General features: G+C 43.3%; 1 protein-coding gene across 13 annotated transcripts in view; it reads left to right on the forward strand.

The window, feature by feature from the left end:
• Window positions 1-19,864, forward strand: part of GREB1L (GREB1 like retinoic acid receptor coactivator) — a 245,122-nt gene that overhangs the window by 179,700 nt on the left and 45,558 nt on the right. For all 13 annotated transcript variants that reach the window (XM_090039779.1, XM_090039780.1, XM_090039777.1 and 10 more), the window contains 4 exons: window positions 13,797-14,123; window positions 15,275-15,403; window positions 15,922-16,056; window positions 18,525-18,722. In XM_090039779.1, the coding sequence (XP_089895905.1) occupies window positions 13,797-14,123; window positions 15,275-15,403; window positions 15,922-16,056; window positions 18,525-18,722 (789 nt within the window). The remainder of the gene's footprint in view (window positions 1-13,796; window positions 14,124-15,274; window positions 15,404-15,921; window positions 16,057-18,524; window positions 18,723-19,864) is intronic.

Below are 19,864 nucleotides of genomic sequence, written 5' to 3' on the forward strand. Positions count from 1 at the left end.
GTGCGGGCCACATATGTGCCGCCCAGCCCGGGGGGTGAAATGGGGGGCTTGCATGCAGTGGCATGCCCCGCAGCCATCTGCATGGCTCCACAGTGGTGTGGGGGAGTGGTGGCTGCATGCAGGGTGGGGGGACTTGGTGGGCAAGCGGTGCTACTACGGAACCATGCCCTTCGCCCCTGGATCCTAGAGGTAAGTGGGGCCTGGGGACTGTGGGGCAGGGCTGGGGAAGATGGTTGGGGGCTGAGGGAGCAGGGGGTGCTGCTGGCCCCAGGCAGCACATTGCAGCTGGGAAGCAGGGCCAGGGGTGAGGGCAGGAGTACCCCTCTGTGGGAGGGCTTTGCGGGCAAGTGATACGGGGCTCAGTATGGTGGTGCCTGCCATGTGAGGGCCACACACGTGCCGCCCAACCAGCTGCCCGGGGGAGGGGGAGAGGGAGGCTGGCATGCGGCCAGAGCATAGCTCTATGTCTGGCTCTGCAGTCACGGTGAAGGATGGGGAGGGCGTGGGCTTGGGCTTGCATGTGGCTACCACTGCCACTTACCTGGAGGCCCATGATGGCGGTGATGGCCACTGCCTCCAAAACCTCCTGCTGCTGGCATAGAGCTGTGCTCAGAGCTGTGCCAGCCGCCAGGTGGCAGCAGCAGCATGGTGGTGGCTGGGCGGCACGCAGCCACCACTACCCCACACTGCGCCGCTGCCACTGGCCACACGGCTCCGAGCACAGGTCTACGGCAGCAGCAGAAAGTTTTGTAGGCAGTGGCAGTCACTGCTGGCACAGGAAGCTGCTGCTGCTTGCCTGTGGGGCCGCCCACAAGCCCAAGCCCCCGCCCCTCGCTGTGGCTGCAGAGCCGGCCACAGAGCTGTGCTCCGGCCGCATGCCAGCCTCCCTCTCCCCGCCCCGGGCATCCAACCAGGCGGCATGTGTGAGGCCTGCGCATGGTGGGCACCACCACACTGCGCCCTGTATCACTTTCACGCAAAGCCCCCCCCTCAGAGGGGCACCCCTGCCCTCACCCCCTGGCCCTGTTCTCAGCTGCGATGTGCTGCCTGGGACTGGCAGCACCCCCTGCTCCTTCAGCCCCCAACCATCTTCCCCAGCCCTGCCCCACAGCCCCACTTACCTCCATGGTCAAGGGGCAAAGGGAGAGTTTGAGCCTGAGCCTGAGCCTGGCCTTGGCTGCCTCAGAGGCTGAGGCTCAGATTTCTCTGCTAAAAAGAGAAATCCACATTTTCTCTGATTTAAAAACGGAATCTGTTGCTTGGTTAGCATCCTTTATAGGCCAGGGGACCTTTACATTTTAGCTCACTTATTTGTACTAAGGGGGGATTTAATAGCAGTCTTCAACTACCTGAAGGGTGGTTACAAAGGGGATGGAGCTAGACTGTTCTCAGTAGTAGCAGATGACAGAATAATGGTCTCAAGTTGTAGCAAGGGAAGTTTAGGTTAGATACAGTAAAATCTCTGTTACCTGGCATCCCTGGGGTAAGGGGATTGCTGGTTACATAAAAACTCTGGTTATCTGAAATAACTTGGCAGGATTTTCAGATAACGTGGAAGCAGGGGAAGGGGGATGTGGTGGCAGCACAGGGTGGTAGATGCTTTCCCCTGCACCCCTCCCCCCGCTTCTCCCTTCCCCCCCCCACTCATCCAGCCAGCAGAGTTGTGGAGGGGCAGGGTGGTGAGTGGCAGCAGCACCTGCTGCATGCAAGCTTCACCCCCAGCCGTGCGGAAACTACAGTTAATGGAGTATTTCCGTTGGTTAAGTACCAGATAGCAGAGATTTTACTGTATTAAAAACTTTCTCACTAGGAGGGTAGTAAAGCACTGGAGCAGGCTACCCAGAGAGGTTGTGAAAACTCCTCCTTAGAGGTGTTTAAGACCCAGGTAAACACAAAGACTTTGCTGGGATTATGTAGTTTGGGGATGGTCCTGCTTTGAGGACTAGATGACCTCCTGAGGTCCTTTCTGACTCTAATTTTCTATTACTATTATCCTATGATTTTCAGGGTCTAACTTCATAGTTGGTTGAAGCTTTTTATGACTTGACAGGTACTCTATATGTGTAGATGGTCTCAAGGCAATTGCACAATTAACCAGTTAATTATGTGAAACCTGTAATGTGTGGAGGGGGGGCCTATGTCTGGCAACAGGTTCTCTCTTCTAGATAACTATTGTTATGTTTTTTTCTCTTGATTTAGAAATTTCTTACTCAGGTACTGGTTAAAGTTTTTGTATGATGATAGGAGTTCTCACATAGCTCTCAGTATATTGTTTGCACACAGGAGGAGATAGAAAGTTACTTGCACATGTTTTTTGCTGAAGTACTTTGATGATAGTAATGCATTGGTCAGCTAGTTACATGAACCTTGCAGGGGGCAAACCCACAAAAATGTACATATAAGAGACACTTGGATGCTTAGTCTGGTGAGGCAGAAGGTAGTGTAGTGTAGCACCTGAGAGACTGACTAACCAGTTGAGAAAGGCGTAAGCATTCACAGGGGGCAGGCTACTTGAGTAATTCCACCCACTTCAAGGGAGATATGGCTGTGAAACAAGGAAGTTTCAAGGGAAGACTGATGCAGAGTTCAGTATAACCACTTGACTTCAACATAACTGCTTACTTGAGCAAACTTCTCCATCCACATAAGTGTTTGTAGAATCACATATTGTATAGATAACTGATTATTTACAAAATGACCTAGCTCATTTTCTAATGTGTTTAGAAAATTTACAGAGGCTTGGTTAGCATCCTTTATAGGCCAGGGGACCTTTACATTTTAGCTCACTTATTTGTAAAGTTATTATTTGCTTTCTAAAGTACACTGCAAAATTGGACAGCACATCCCAGGCGTAATATGGTATACACATTTAATATTCTATACACTGCTCCTTTTGCAAAATTACCAAGAATATTCCAAACATCTGAGAAGTCCTTCTCATGGAGCTTCTTTCTCTTGGATGAAAATTCAGTAGAAAAATCAGCCTTTCTGGGTTTTTTGGGGTTTTTTTTTTTTTTTGAACCACGCTTCAGTATTTGGTAAAAAATTATATTCCCTGGTATACATTTCTACAAAATGCTTGAAAAATAAAAATCTATATACCATATCCCTCAACTCCTGCATATTCCCAATTACTGAATGACAAAGCTTTTGTCTGAGGCCCGCAGTGTTGTGATGGGAAACAAAAGTAAACACTGTTTACTTTCGTTCCCACCCCTTGTCCCTCCCCCAGCCCCTCAGTAGCTTCCTAATGGCTGCTGAAGGGCTGGGGAAGGGACAAGGTTCCCACACGCACCGCATCAGCTTGATGTTGCTGACGCGGTGCGTGTGGGAAGAGGAGTAGCCATATGCTGCTCAGGACAGGATGAGCCCGGCCAGAGCAGCTGGGGCTCAGCTGCGTTTTCCCCCTACCTGCGCTGGTCAGTCCTGAGCAGCACCTGGCTCTGCCGCCGCCTCTGCTGGCTGGTGCTGACCCAGGCGGGTCTTTCCCATCCGGAGCAGCACACAGCTGAAGTCGAATTCCCACGTCCTGCTGGGGAGGAGGAGGGGAGGCGGTCGGCCAGGTCGGCACTGCCAGCAGAAGCGGCGGCGGAGCCATGTGCCGCTCGGGACTGACTGGTGTAGGCAGGGAGAAAATTCAGGTGAGCCCCTGCCACTCCAGCCGGGCTTCTCCTGTCGTGAGCGGCACACTGCTCTGTCGCCGCTTTTGCTGGCCGGTGCAGACCCAGGCAGGCTCCTCCTGTCCCCAGCAGCACATGGGAAGCCGACTTCAGCTGCATGCCGCTTTTCCTGGCCGGTGCTGACCCAGCTGAATCCGTCCCATCCGGAGCATCATGTGGCTGAAGCCGGATTCCCACGTGCTGCAACACTGTACTATCATAAACACTAGGCATACTCCAGTAAAAACAACAAACAATAACAAACTATGAATGACAATAGAGCCTAAGGAACTGAAAATAGAGCTAACCCAAGAACTCAAATTTCAACTATCTGACTCATGCAATTTAGCTGATTCTTTCCAAATATGTTTACTTAAATCCTGGATTTCTTCTGAATTATTGGGAGTATAAGTACAACATTCTTCACCTGTTAAAGCACAGACTCCTCCTTTGCTGGCTAGTATACAATCTAACGCCAAGTTGGTTTTGCAATGTCATTTGCCTTATTTCCTTCATTTCTGTATTTATTTTATCAACACTATCAGCAGTAGCATTAGCAATCTTTTTCAGAGATGCTGCAACTTTCTTTATCTCGGACATAGCTAAGCTGAACCATAGCTGGGGAACATTATACCCCAAAACCTTTGATTTTCTCTAATTTCGCAAACATTGAGAATTCTTCCTTTAGGTAAGTGATACCTAATAGTAAAGGCAGGATATGCTGCAGAGATGTAGCGCATACCTTTCCAACCAGAGGGAAGATTTTTATAGGCCTTATCTCCACACACAAAATAGTGAACAGCTAATGCAGTAAATCTGCCTGTATTACAGCATGGGGACATCATCCATTCTGAATAATAGCCTGAAAATTGACCTACAGGGGAATAGTTAGATATCCAGGAACCATTAGAAAACCAAGCACCATTTATCTTAAATTCTACCTTGCACTTACTGACTCCTACTGCAACATGAGATCCATTACAGGTCCAACAGAACTTTCCATATGGCATATGCTAATCATACATAGTCAGACTGGTTGCAACTTATATTCTGCCAAGTTTCATTTCCATGAAAATCTGAATAGTAAGGGGCTAACATCTGAGTTGCATTCAAGGGTACCAGTATCATGGGTATTCCTCCGGTAGAATAGATAGGGACATGACTACATATCCAACAACGAGAGACATTTAAATCTATCCCAATTTGATTAACTAAAGACAAGAACATATTTTCATGAAATGATCTTCTTTGTCAGTGCAGAAGTGTAGTTTGGTTTACAGAGTTTTTTATAACTGATGAGTCAAGTTCATATAAGATGGCCCAAAAAGAAATACTGAGAACTAGTCAAATCACGACTAACCAACTCTCTACCTTGGGAACCAGGAACTAGGTAGAGGCCTTTTTCCTGTCCCGAAGGGCATAGTGATATCGTTGGGGCACATCCTCTTCGCTCTGTAGTGGCAAATCCTCGTCACCAATAGGCACTTGGCTCACTACTGGTCTTGAGCTCTCCTGCTGGCAGGCGCTAGGCTCACTACTAGTCTGTGGAGGCTGATTACAAAATTGATATGAAGGAGACTGGGTCTAATGGGGCTGATGTTTTCTTACTGTGTGAAGTGTGGATCCATGTCTGGAGTCCTTGACACTTTATTGCAGTGTTGGTGGTCAGGAGTACCTGGAATGGGCCTTTCCAGCGAGGTTCCAGCAATGACTTTCATTGATGGACTTTTATATAGACCCAGTCACCAGGCAGGATAGAATGGCACGGCTCATCTGATTCTATGGGGAGAGCTGCCTGTACCTGTGAATGAAAAGCCTTAACACACTTCATTAGTGCTTTACAATAGTCTAGAATGGTATCATCAAGTGAATGTATATTGCAAAAGTGGGAGGGAACAGGTGGCGAGGCAGGGAGCCTCATGGGTCTTCCCATTAAAATTTCATGTGGGCTAAGCCTAGTCTTTCGGTTGTCAGTAGATCTCATTCTCACAAGGGCTATGGGAAGTGCATCTGGCCATTTTAGGTGTGTCTCAGGACAAATTTTGGCCAGTTTATTTTTCAAGAACATATTCATAAGAACAACATTTCTGCATTTGAATAAAATCTAATTGTAAATTTACAAATGGTCCCCAAGGTGGGGGATGTGCTGCCTTCTTGGTTTTTACAGGCTTTTCCACATGATGGGCTTGGCAAATAGGACAGGTGTGGCAGTACTGTTGAGCCACAGATGGAAAAGTTGGAGCAAACCAATCAAGCTTAACAGCTTCTATCATCCCCCCTGTGCTCACATGTGCCATGCCATGGTGTATGCGAGCAAGATGAGGAAGAGGGACCACTGGGGCAACCAGGCAGCCATCTGGGGAGCTGGTCAGGGTGTAACAAACACCCAGCCAGTCTACAGGTATGTTTCTCTGGTTCAGGAGCCTGATTTTGGAGGAGGGCAATGTCGTGAAGACTTGCCAATGGAATAGACGTGGTTAGTTGGAATAGACAAAAACACAGGCGTAGCCTGGGGAGTGGAAATAGCTTCAGCTTTGGCAGCGGAATCTGCCAGAGCATTTCCACATGTAACATCATTATAAGGTTTCTGGTGAGCTTGGCATTTAATAATAGCAACAGCAGAAGGTAATTGTAAAGCATTTAACAAGGCATTTACGTATGAACCATTACTAAGCTTGGCACCTCCTGAAGTGAGGAAGCCTGTTTGTTTCCAAAGTTGACCATAATCATGTACAATGCCAAAAGCAAAGCGAGAATCAGTATAAATATTAACAGAGTCACCAGAGGCTAGGGTGCCAGCCCTGGTGAGGGCCACAAGCTTGGCAACTTGAGCTGAATACACATTAGGTAAGTGATGGCTTTCTGTAACATCATATTGGGAACATACTGCATATCCTGCAACAAGGGAACCTTCTGAGTTTCTTTGACATGCTCTATTAACATAGAATACTAGATCTGGGTTTTGCAAGGGGTTGTCCTTAAGATCAGTGCGGGACATTGTTAGGTGAGCAGTAGCAAAAATGCAGTCATGGGGCTCACCATCTGAAGGGGTAGGTAATAGGGAAGCAGGGTTTAAAACAGGGCACCTAGTTAGGGAGACATTTCCAGCAGAGAGAAGCAAGATTTCATACTTAGTTAATCTAGCATTTGAAAGGTGTTGGGTTTTTGTTTTTAGTAAAAGGGCTGATACAGCATGTGGGACAGCAACAGTAACGGGAGAACCTAATACAAGGGTAGAGCAAAGTTCAACAGCTGCAGCTACAGCACAGAGACATGGAGGAAATCCAGCTGTAACAGGGTCAAGAGTAGAGCTATAATAAGCAATGGGATGGAGCTTGTCTCCATGTGTCTGAGTAAGTACTGCAAGTGCAAATCCCTCCTTTTCATGACAAAAAAGAATAAAAGGCCTTCCCCATTATACTAAACCTAAGGCAGGAGCTTGCGACAGAGCTTGTTTAATAGAGGCAAAAGCGACTTTGATCTCTGAAGTCCAGGGTAAAGGCTCAGGGGTATTAACAAGAGTCAGATTTTGCAACGGCTTGACTATAGAAGCATAGCGGAGTATCCACTGACAGCAGTAGCCAGCCATGCCTTGGAAGGTACGCATTTGGGACACAGTAGTTGGTCTAGGGATTTTAAGAATAGCTTCTATTCTGGAAGAGGAAAGCAGTCATCCTCCAGCAGAAATATCATGACCTAAATAGTGGACAGGAGGAAGAAAAAGTTGTAGCTTTTCTTTAGATGCCTTATGGCCTTTTAGGGCAAGAGAAGTGAGGAGAGTTAAAGAATCAGTTTTACAGGTTTCAAGGGAGGTAGATGCTAACAGCAGATCATCAACGTATTGCACAAGCACAGAGTTTTCTTTAAATATCATGTCATCTAGATCTTTCTTCAGAGTTTGAGAAAAAAGAGAAGGGGATTCAGTACAGCCCTGGGGCAATCTCGTCCAGGTATACTCAAGTCCTTGATAGGTAAATGCAAAGAGAAGCTGGCTATCAGGTTGTATAAGAATAGAGAAAAATGCAGAACACAAGTCAACAACAGTAAAATAAGCATTAGGAGGAATACAGGACAAGATAGTAGCTGGATTTAGTACAACAGGAAAAGTCAGTAAAACTGCAGAATTTACCGCACGGAGGTCATGTACAAAGCGATAGGTATTCTTTCCAGGTTTCTTTTACAGGAAGAATAGGCGTATTATGAGGGCTCTTAGTCAGGACAATGATACCTTGCTTTAAAAGGGCAATTATAACAGGGTGTATCCCTTTTTTGGCTTCTGGACGTAAAGGGTATTGAGCAACTTTGGGTAAAGGCTTAGCTGGGTTTAATCTAATTTTTACAGGCTGGGCAGTATGGATTTGTCCTACTTCATTAGCATGCTGGGACCAGAGAAATGGAGGGACAGCTTTTATGATTTCTTTTTGCAACACAGAAAGATCAGGGAGCTCAGGCTCAGGTGGTGAGCTAGCTAAAGCGGCAAGTACAGCTATTTTATTATCACAGGGGACATCTAAATGAACACCATTAGGAGAGCAACAGATAGTACAGCTGAGTTTACAAAACAAATCTCTGCCTAACAAATTAACAGGAGAACAAGGACTAAGGAGAAAGGCATGTTGATCAGAAACAGGACCAAGAGAAACATGTAATGGTTGGGAAACAGGATGAGGAACTATTTGATTTGAAATTCTTACAGTGTTTACAACAGCAGAGGAGAGGGGAGTTGTGGAAAATTCTTCAGCTCGAAGAGTAGAGCGGCTTGCCCCGGTATCTACTAAACATTTTGTAGAGATGCCATTTATTGCGCAGGAAATGAAGGGATCACCTTGATTAAGTGGGAGAAGCGGGGCTGTGGTGATGTTACTATTCCTCAGGCTGGCCTAACAGGAAGCTCCCTGATTCAGGACAGAGAATTGAGTGAGAGGAGGTGGTGGCGGGTTAAACATCATCCCCGCCTGGCCAGGCCAGTGAGAACATTGAGCCTTCCAGTGTCCTGGTTGGCCACAATAATGACAACTGTCATTATTTTGGGACTGAAATCCTCCTCGTCTCATCCTGTGACCACGTCTCCTGCCTCTGAACTGTCCTTGATGGAAACTTCAACTTCTGCCCCTGCCTAAAGTCTGTAATTGTAATGACATTAGCTTAGTTTCTGTGGATTCCTTTTTCTTTTCCTGGCAGGTTGTACAATGATTTGCAATGGTGACTAGTTCTGCAAGTGGCTTAGTCTGCCAACCTACAGCAATTGTGCACAACTGTTCCTGGACTTTAGAAAGAAGTCAGTGGACAAAGGTGGAAGCAACTGCTTCTGGGGCAGTTTCAGCTGCATTTTCAATACCAGAATGTCTTTCAAATACTAGTTTTAAGCGGTCCATGTAGTCTGCTGGGGATTCTCCTTTATTTTGTTTACAGTTATGTATTTTGGCCCAGTAAGTTTTCCTGGGGCACATTTTAAGTACAGCCTCAAGAAGGCATCTTCGGGCATCTGCTAAGTGATCTTCTATTCCGGGGTCTTGAGTAGGCCAAGTAGCCTGTGCGATGAGGCAGTTGCAGACCTCAGAGGGCAGAACACTTCTCATTAATTGGTTCAAATCTGCCCATGTTGGATCATAACAATGGATTACAGTTTTCAATTCATCTCTAAATTTCTGGGGTTCCTTCCTGATATTGGGAAATTATTTAACAAGGTTTAGGAGATCTCCTAGGGTCCAGGGGACAGGGACTGTGATTGTAGTTTTCCCATTTGGACCTTGCCCTGGAAGTTGGTGTAAAGCCATAAACTGAGCCTTTTTAGATTTTAAAGAAGAGGATGGACCATACTGGGTACCAGACCTTAAGCAAGAGGAGGGGGTTGAGATTTCAGGAGACAGACGCCATGCCTCGGGTGGACGTGGGCATGCCCTGGGGCAGATGAGAGTAGTTGAGTGATAGTTTCCTGGTGAGGTGGGCTAATCCTGCTGGAAGAATCTATTTGGTTACTTTAGACTTCTTCAGGTTCAGATTGTGCCTGGGACTGATATGGGGGTGGCACATTAAGAAAATCAATGATGTCTTCTTGCAGATTCATTCAATCCAGTTATTTGTGGATAAAGTTGTTTTGGTGCTGATGGTATTGTTGATGGTGGGGCCCCCTTTTGGTGCACCTTTCTGTTTTAATTCCTTTATCTGAGATTTCAGTTTCTCTCGGGAGTCCTTAAGACTCTGAACTTGAGATTCTTGACATCTTTTGAAAGCTTCTTCATACCGATCAAAAAACGCGTCCCGCTGAGTCTGTGGTATATTACTACCTCTTAACTCAAGGTCTCTGCGGAGATGAACAATTTTACTTAAATCAAATGTTCCCTCCAGGGGTAACTGCCGGCTAAAATCATCTCTGGTATACCAATTCCATTTGTCTAGAAACTTACAACTTTTATGGCCATAGTGTGCATACATGTACGATGCTGGAGTCCCTTTTGGCGGAGCCAGTACATCTTTAGACTTTCTGCTTCCTATATCTTTAAACTCAATTCACACAGGTCTTTCATAAAGGAATGGCTTATTCAGGGTGTCTGGTCAGGTTGTGAGATTTGCTAGCAGCACAGAGATGCTATGGCTAATGTCCAAAGATGAGACTCCATTGCAATAACAGCACACATTGCAGTTACTTACGGTTAGACACAGCTCATTTATGAGGGTGGGGAAAGTGTAAACCTGTGCACTGGGTCACGAGGTTCCAGTTGGGCTCCCTTGCATTCAAAACTGCCCTTCCGGACAGCCTTGGGGCAGCTGAACCCAACCTTAGTCTCAGACCTGGTCAGTGGCTCATATTTCTCAATTCATGCACTCATTCCACACAGGGGAATTTCTGCATTGAGGCATGAGGTACAAGAGCATTTCTTTAGTTTCAGCCTTGGTCAATGCTTATTGTGGAAAACACTCACACTCTAAGATTTTCCACCTTGCACCCTTGCTTTCGAAGAGCACACAGAACAAATCTGTTGTCTTTGGGGCAGCTGCACAAGGTTTCCACTCTGGCCTCAGAGAGACCTCATAGTTCTTTACAGAACTTAATTCACACGGGGAAATACTTTCATTGACAACAGCAACACAGAGTCTTTAACCTTAATTCTTTCTACTCACAGTGACTACTTACACAGTGGGTCTGACAGTTCTGGCAGAAAAAAAAAGTTTGGATAGGGTAAGCCTCAAGCAGTGAATCAGGAAGACACAGAGACAGCCTGTCACTGAAAAGCCCCAGTAGAGATTTCAAAAGGTCTCTTACCTTGGTTTGGCACCAGGGCTTCAGTAAAGAGATGTCTGTGTCCCAGCTGATCACTCTGGGTGTCTCTATCCAAGTCATGGCACCAAATTGTGGAAGAAATCAAACTTCTCATTGTGGTTGAATCAGAACTGATAGAGCCAGTTTTTCTTTATTTAGGGCTATACTGTGATCACAGGGAGGATTCCAGACAGCAAGGGGAATCACCCACTTGTCTGTTTCAAAGGAATCCTCCTCCTCTCTAAGTTTTTAAGCAGATTTATACTTAATACAGATAAAGAGAAAAAAATACGACCTTGGAGAAAACAAAACAAGTTTACTTAATTGGACATCTGTGCACAGGGTAATAAGGCATGCAGGTTTCCTTATCACAGAACATGCAACTGAAATAAGCAGTATCAGCTCTTCTGATCTTTGTCTGTTTTCCTAGTCAAGTAGGCCAGAAGCCCAACTAAATTTACTACCACAGCAGCAAAGGTAGATAAGCTACTGGTCCTTTTGCTTGCCACTCCTGGTGGCTTTGACTGTTCTTTGGCAAGTTGCCAGGTGTTTTCTGTTTGAAACATCATATTTTCACTTACTAGCAGTGTGGGGTAATTGTTTGGCATTCTTGTCAGAATATTTCTTCTGTCCTAATGTATCTTATTTAGCTAATTCAGAATTAATTTTCTTTGGGTTGAGAGACTTATTAGACATTGGTTCTCACGTATTTATCCTATTGCCTATGACTCTGAACACGTGAATCAGAAAAGCATCATTATGTGGATGGGAATGCACTGTGGAACCCTGGAACCCTCTAGGTTTTTTGAAATTGAGTTATTTTCTTTCTACCTCTTTTGTCTGTGCATAATAAGCACTTTACATGATATACTTGAGCAGACAGCTAAGAGAACTGAAGAAATGAGCCAGTTGGGATTGTGGGTTAATACTTGTTGTTAATTCGTGTAGAACAAACTGAAATTTTACAGTGGGTTCTTACATTGCCACTCACTATTTTTTGCGATGGCTTAATTTTTAAAATAACTTGACGGTAGTCCTTTAATAGGGGATGATCTTTCCTGAACCAGTGTGATCAGGAAATGTATGTGGTTTCAGCGGTTCTTGCAGGCTGTTTCCTATACTCTTATAGATTTTGCATTTGGCTATCTTATCTTCAGGAACTCCGGGTAACATCACCTCAGCTCTCTTTACAGCATTCTGTATTTTGTGTCTTTCTATTTGTACAATTACCCTTGTCTTCCTTGGGTGTTTTCACTCTTTCAGTCTAGAACTTGTAAGCTACATAATTGGTCACTTTCAGCACAGTTTTGCTTTTGTTTCTGTGCAGTCTTAGGCTTCTTTCTTTAGCATGTTGCAGACTTTTTACATTTTCTTGTGATGGTAATAATTTTCACTACAGAACATCAGCCATCATTTTCCTGCTAATCCAGATTTTTAGAGATGGATGTGATGCTTTGGTGTAGCTGAGGCATTGAGACAATTTTGAAGATACAAACATGTTTCTACAGAAGGGGAATGGAAAATACAGAGTTTTACCCATTTTGTGTCATTATCATATTTGTCAGGACCTTTTGCCTCAAATCAAAAGTGAAAATTGCCTGACGTTCAGAAAATTAGATTTGTCCTACTCATGTTGGTGGTGATAATCCAGTAGAAAAGCTGGTTCTGCATTGACATTTAGGATACATACAGGCATTACATTTAGATTGACATAACCAAGATTGTGCAGATGTTCACAGGATATAAATTGCCCAGAAGATGGCATGCCTGATCTAAGTTCACATTCTGAGGTGAACTAGATCAATAAAAGGTTAACCAAATCTACAAAGGGTTAACACAGGACCTGCATATGTTCTCAGCACAACCCCAGGGCTGTACTGTTCCTAACAGCTTAAAGTAAGTCAGCTAGACCTAAACTGAGAGTGATGAATTACTTGTTTGCACCCTTAGCTGACTTTTACAGTAGGTCATTTACCAATTTATTTTCCTACTTCTCAGTCAACTTTTTCCTTTCCATTAACTTCTCTTTCCTTCACCCCTGTTTTTTTGTCCTGACATAAGCATAACATGAAAACATGCATTTCATATACTTCATATATTTGCACAGATGAACAAATTGCTAGACTATCCATCAGTTTCCTGTGGCGCTAATATGGAATATTGGCAATTTGTAACTTGGGTATTTCTTCTTTTTCATTTATGAGTACAGTTTTGTCTGTTCAGGATATCTTTGGAAGTTGGCTATATTTAATCTTGTTAGATTCATACTAGTGAGAAAATGCTAATAAAACTGAATTATTTTGGGAATTGATACTGCTATAACTCACCAATTAAAACTAATGTAATCAATGTCGGAAGTCCATTTCAAGTGTTAGATATGCTTACAATTCTTTTGATCAGAAGCTTGATATTTTGTTAAATCGTGTTACTCAATTACCCAGTAATTTCCAAACTCAGTTTACTTGGAGAGGTGATAGAAAAAGCATATTTCAGGCCAGTCCTCAAGTTTTAGCATACTGCATTGTCATGATTAAAGGGTGAGTATTGGACTTCCTGTTCCCTGGACCACTGGATGCTGTATTTATAATATAGATAAATTGCTTCCATTTCACCTAAAGAGTACAAATTTTCTTCTCTCCCTTTGCTTGATCTATTTTTTAGTAGCCTGATTGTAGAGGAGAGAGAAGCTAGGGAGGAGGCAGTTTTTGTTTAAAAATAGAACTTTTACAATTAAACAGTGAGAATGTGTTCAGGTTAAAAAATGTGAAAAAATGCTAGGTGAGTCTAAAAGAGTGTCTTAAATCCAGGTGGGCAAATGACTGATTATTTTTAATGCAACGATATTGTGATGAAGAGATGTTCTATTTTAATTATAGGTCCTGACCAGATACCACTCAGGGAAGAGTTTGAACAGATCATGCTGAAAGCTATGCAGGAGTTCACACTGAGAGAGCGCTCCTTGCAAATGAGCACTCAGTGTGTCTCAGTGTCACCAGGTCAGCTCCCTTGGCTTGCTAGGTTAATTGCCAGTGTATCTCGGGACATGGTGCATGTGGTGATTACCCAGAATTCTTTGGCTGAAGGTATTTCGGAGACTCTGAGATCCCTCAATGAAATGAAACATCGGCAAAAACTACCAGATTATGTTGTTGCAATTTGTGCATCCAAGATTAGAGGAAATGAGTTCTGTGTGGTAGTTTTAGGTAAGTAACTTTACGATACTCTCTGGTTACAAAGGCAGTTATGTTTGCAGTGCTTCGAGTTTAAAATTTCCCTCTTCATTTTTTGATCCCATTTTATTTTTTCACTTTGCTCTGTCTTCTGCTCCACCAGGATGTTGTGCACTAGTGGCTACAGGGATCTCAGCAGGTGATGGAACATAGCTGCATGCTTCCAGCAGATCTACTGAATCAGATTATTTAGTCATCCTTTGCTTGAGATGCCTGAAACTGTGCTTGTTTCTTTATACAGCTGCCTTGGGAAATAGCTTAAGGTGTCCTCTGTGCAATATAAAGCCCTCATATATCCCTAATTTATACAGCACTGTATTTTACACTATGGTGGTGAATATCTAAATGAAACCAAACCTGAGCCTAAGCAGCTCATTTGGCTCCGTGCCTAAGGCATGCAGGTGTCTGCAGCTGGTGGTGCACAAAGCAATATGGCCAGCATCATTTCTGGTTACTTTGATTCCCTAGGCAATGACTAGGTACCCATTTACAGCTCGATTCGCTGAGGGCAGCCTTCCGCCTGAATTCAGAGCAAGCAAAATGGTTTCCATCCCACGGCTTGCTCTGAGGTCCTTGGGTACTATTGTTGTTCACGGGCCAGGGATCTTAACTACTCTGACACCATGCCTTCCTTCCAAATGACTAATTTTTTAACAGTATGAAACACAGGACACTACTTCAGCTGTACCATTTTTCACTAGTGGCCATTACAGAAGGTCTGCATTGCATACTTGTGTGCCTGAGAGGAGCTGAATTTATTACTTTCTCTGTGGACAAATCAGATTCTAGTGATAATTTTCTCTTCACATTTTAGCAAAGTTTGCCATCCTTCTGAGGGATTGACTAAAAGCTAACACTGCATATTTCCTTTTAATTCTAGAGCTCAGCCAACATGTTTGTGGACAGTAACTTGCAAGAAATGTGCTAAATAGACATATCTCATCCTCCTGCCTCCTGTTGCAGTAGGCTTGAACATCTTACTCCTTGATATTACCAGTCTCTTCTCTGAAAAGATGGTGGAAACCTATAGCTGAAGATTAACTTTGCCTCTATAAAGTCAAATTGAAGAGTTTGTAATGACAGTGGGTTGTATCTAATTTTGATATGTCCTTTGCATTCTCTAGGTCAATATCAGTCTAGAGCCCTAGCAGAGAGTATGCTTACAACCAGTGAATTTTTAAAAGAGATCAGTTATGAGCTCATCACAGGAAAAGTTAGTTTCCTGGCATCACATTTCAAAAATACATCTTTGGGTGAGTGAATTGGAGACACTCAAGATCCTGCTAAAAGAGGAAATTTCTTAATGTTCTTTGTATTGGCATATCTTCTTTTAGGGGTTGAAATAAAGGGGTAAGGAGTACCATAACTCTCTCTCCTTTCTGTGGCCTTTGGTATACCGAGTATAAAGGAGTTCTCTTTCTTTCAGGCCAGTGCAATGAGAGCTACCATCCTGTTTTAGTCTATCCTTACCCTACTTGTGCTGAATCTGATTGTGAGGCATCCAGAAGTGCACAGGGCTTGTGTGCTGATCAGTCAGCATATTTTCATTGTAATTGTTCCTCAGTGACTATCAAATATCACTACTAACTAAAGGAAAAGATACGAAAGTGTCCAGTTCTGATTACCTTTTGGAGTTAAGCTTCATAGTAAGCCACTAGTAAAATTGAGGATAGCAAATATGACATCAATCATTTAGACTATATGTGCTATAAAGTTTTCCATCAATTATACTAAGCTCTACTCATGCACATTATTCTGAATTCTTAAATAGGTGATGATTTGGACAAGTTGCTAGAGAAAATGCAGCATCAGCGAGGAGACAGTGTTGTAATCCCTTTTAATGGAGATGTTAACGAATGTTTATCATCTCAGGAGGCAGCTGCCATGGTTTCAGGACAAGAACCAGGTAATATTTTTCTAATAAGATGTAAAGAGTTATTTGTAGATGTCATAAAATGCATGTCTCAGAGTATTCTGAAGGCATTGAGCCAAAATTATTAGCATTTCTGGCAGAATGCATCAACAAGAGAAAGCAAAGCAATAATCTTGGCACAAAACCTGTATCACAAACAGCTTCCTTTTTTTACCCTTCACAATCCTTAATCTAAAATATATTACTTAACAATTCTTAATCTAAAATATTTTACTCTAAATTTGTACAATGCACAAACTAGAACATGGAGAAATTCCTGTTTAAGACTTAAATTCTGGACTGATCTCACACTGTTATGCCTGGGGAAAAGAACATTGTCTTGAAGTAAAAGCAAAGGAGATCTGTGTCCTGTATCTGACTGTACTCAGACTACCTGTGTGGCCTTTTACACAGGTATGAGCTTTATGTTGTATATGCTTCATTATGTAAAGTAGCTTGTCTGGGTTACAGGTATTATTGCTTTGAGCCTTAAACAATGGTGAATCTAAAATTTTGAAAAGGTAGTTGTAGATAGTGTGGCACATAATCACTTCTGAAAATACAGTACATTTTTCTCCAGTTAAAGTGAAACTAGAAGCTCTATTATTTTCTAGGGGGCTAGCGTTAAATTACTCAGTTTAAGATCAAAGCAAAAGCAAGTATGATTGGAATTGTGCACAATTTCCTAGATTTTGTGTTAAGAAAAAGGAAAAGTATCCAAAAACTAGTTAAAAGATATTGTGTCATTAGTCCCATAGTCATTATAATGAAATATACATCTCTTACATTCAGATTCATAAAACAAAATCCAGCCTTCTTGAGCATTTTGACTCTCAGTATTTCACTGTTCCTCATTTCTACACTCAAGTTAATATTGCCAGACCTAAGTTAAGGGTTTTTAGGAGAGCTAAAAACAGTCTTCAGGGCTGTTAAAAAGGAGACATTACTAGGAATGGCTAAGAGATATAAACATTTCAGAAAAAAAAGATAGTTTGAACATTGGAACATCTAGGATAGAAAAGGATAGAGGGCCATTAACATGCGTGGAGTGGAGTTGATAATGATCCATTCAATTAATTGATTCTCTCAGCACTGCCTAAATAGAAATACAACTGGCCCTTCCAGGCAGTTGGTTGTAAAGTTTGGATGGAGCAGGGGGTACCTGCTCATGCTCCACTCAAAGATGGGGGGTACACCACTGCACCCCACCCCCGCAACTTCCCTGAATCTGGCCCTATTCTTAACTCATCCAAATTATCCCTGTGTTAGTAGCCACCAAATTCCGTAGGTGCCTAAATTGTTTATTCACCTATGTTTTGGATTCTTAGGACTTTACATTTCAGTTTCCACATATATCCATAAGCAAATAGGTGTCTGGCTTGCACCTAAATCCTGCAGCAATCCAGAATGGAAGTGGGATGCTCCCTGAACTCTTCCTAAATCCATGGAACAGCTTTGAGTTCATTGCAGAATACTGCAGCCACAATCGTACTTATTCAAGAATGTGGCCTGAGGAGGAGGCATGGCTGGGACCAATCTTTCGACATCCGATTGTAGTAGTTACAGCACTCATCCAGGAAGGGGAGTTTGAAATGCAAATTTTCCACTTCCTAGGAGAGTGCTCCAATCACCAGGCTGTTGAATATTCTATGAGGCTGCACCTCTACCCCTCTCATTGAAGCCAAGAGTGCAAGAATCATGAAGCTAAATGGAGTAAAAGCAAGAAGGAGCCTGACTGCAGCATTGCAGTTAGGGTACTTGGCTTGGATGGAGGAATCTATTCCTTGCTTCCAGGATTATATTTGATTTTTACCCAGACTGTTTAATGTAAAATGTTTAAGTTTTGGATGGATAAGGGACCAGAACCCAGGGTTCCCTTTTCCCAGATAACTGCTGTAACAACAAACCTACAGAGCCAGGCTCTCTCTTGTTTGTTCTCCCTCTAGCCTCATGATTCTAGCACTCTTGGTTGTCCAGTACACCAGCCTCAGCCATGTTTTTATTGCAAAAATCAATTCTATACAGTGCCATTAGGAAGTAAGTGGATTTATTCTGTTAAGTAATTTTTGTTGATAATACAGTATAACCTCATGAATCCAGCATGCTCGGGGCCGAGCACCTGCTGGAAATTTGAAAATTCTGGATTTTTGAAACAGTACGGGTAGGGGGGAGGAAGGCGGCGGAGGGTAACAGCAGCCAGTCCCGGAGCAGTGGCCACGTGCAGAGTGGTGGCACAGGGTGGTGGATGGCAGCATCAGCTGCCGCATACAAGCTTCCCTTTCCACTGCTCTGGGGCCAGCCACCACTACTCCCCAATTTAGCGTATTTTTAAAAAGTGCCAGATTTTTGAGAATTCCAGATTTTTTATATCCAGATTAATGAGGTTATACTATATAGGATAGAATATTTTGAAGATTTGTTTAGCATAAACTGAATTAAAATATGATGCCTTTTCTTATTAGATTTGGATGTTGACACCTTCCAGATTTACCAGCCACAGCTTACTATTGCCAGAAAGCTCTTGTCCCAAGTCTGTGCTATAGCAGACAGTGGCAATCAAAGTCTGGATCTGGGCCACTTTAGTAAAGTAGACTTCATCATTGTAGTTCCTCGTTCAGAGGTCCTGGTCCAGCAGACTCTTCAACGGATTCGACAATCAGGTAAAGCAATGGAGAGGGAGGTTTTTTTTATTAAATCAAACTAGTTCATCTATGTACACCGGGCATGCAGTGCTTGAATAACCTGTTCCAGACTCTATTTTGCAAATCCCACATTTGTCCAGTTAGTGTCATATAAGGTCTAAAGTAATGAGTCTCAACCAGGGTGCTATGGGCTCCTGGGATACCTTAAGATCCTGTCAAGTGTGCCACATGTTATGTCTGCAAACATGATTCACAAGATAAACCCAGGAGCTTTCTCGTAAGAATCCATAGTGTTAAAAATTTTCTGATTTGCAGTGATTTTTATAAGTTCTTTGCTACAGAAGAATTGCTCTAATTTCAAAGAGTGAAAACTAAGAGCCGGCATTTTCCAAGGGGTGCCTTGAGCCTAAAAAGGTCTAACGGGTCACCTTTCATAAAAACAAATCTATTGCATCTACTGCATAGCTTGTAAAGGACGCTGCTATGTTTCTGTAACAGTTGGATTATCTTTGAGCAGAGGCAACAACCAGCAATATGAAAGCAAAAGAAAGAATAAACAAATGTCTTTTCATACTTTCTTAGGGACATGGGGTGGATAGGGCCACCTGAGCCATTGAATCTAGTCCCCTGCTTTGGCTGGAAGTCATTAACCCAAGGGGCCACCAAAATCACTACTTCAAACCTTTGCACATGACTAAAAAGCACAATACTGAGAACATTAATAGCTCCCTGAAGGATGGCATAGGTAAAATGGAGATGAAGGTATTGTTCATGCCATGCCTTTATTACAACAGGAAGTAGTTGGTTAACATATGCTCAGAAATTTTGAGGAAAAGAACTACGCTACAGGAAAGGCAAAAAACCTCACAGTCCTTGCCAATCTGACCTAGGGGGAAAATTCCCTCGTGACCTCAAATTTGAGTGATACGAGCCTGAGCAGAACAAGGCCCCTCTACCCAGGTAGCCTCTGGTTTTCTAAGTGCTAGTGGGATCATCAATGTACCCCAGTCAAAAAACACCAGCTTTAACTGTGGCCAATATTCCAGTGCCTCAGCGAAAGATAAATAATAACCCCAAAAACCCAGAAGTTGGTAGCATTCATGAGGTGAAAAAGTTTTCCTGGTCCCAATGGGTGACCTGAAGAAGTGGGATGGGTTTGC

Source organism: Crocodylus siamensis, chromosome 3 (genome assembly GCF_052110815.1).
Source record: "Crocodylus siamensis isolate JL-2025a chromosome 3, ASM5211081v1, whole genome shotgun sequence".
Taxonomy (NCBI): Eukaryota; Metazoa; Chordata; order Crocodylia; family Crocodylidae; genus Crocodylus; species Crocodylus siamensis.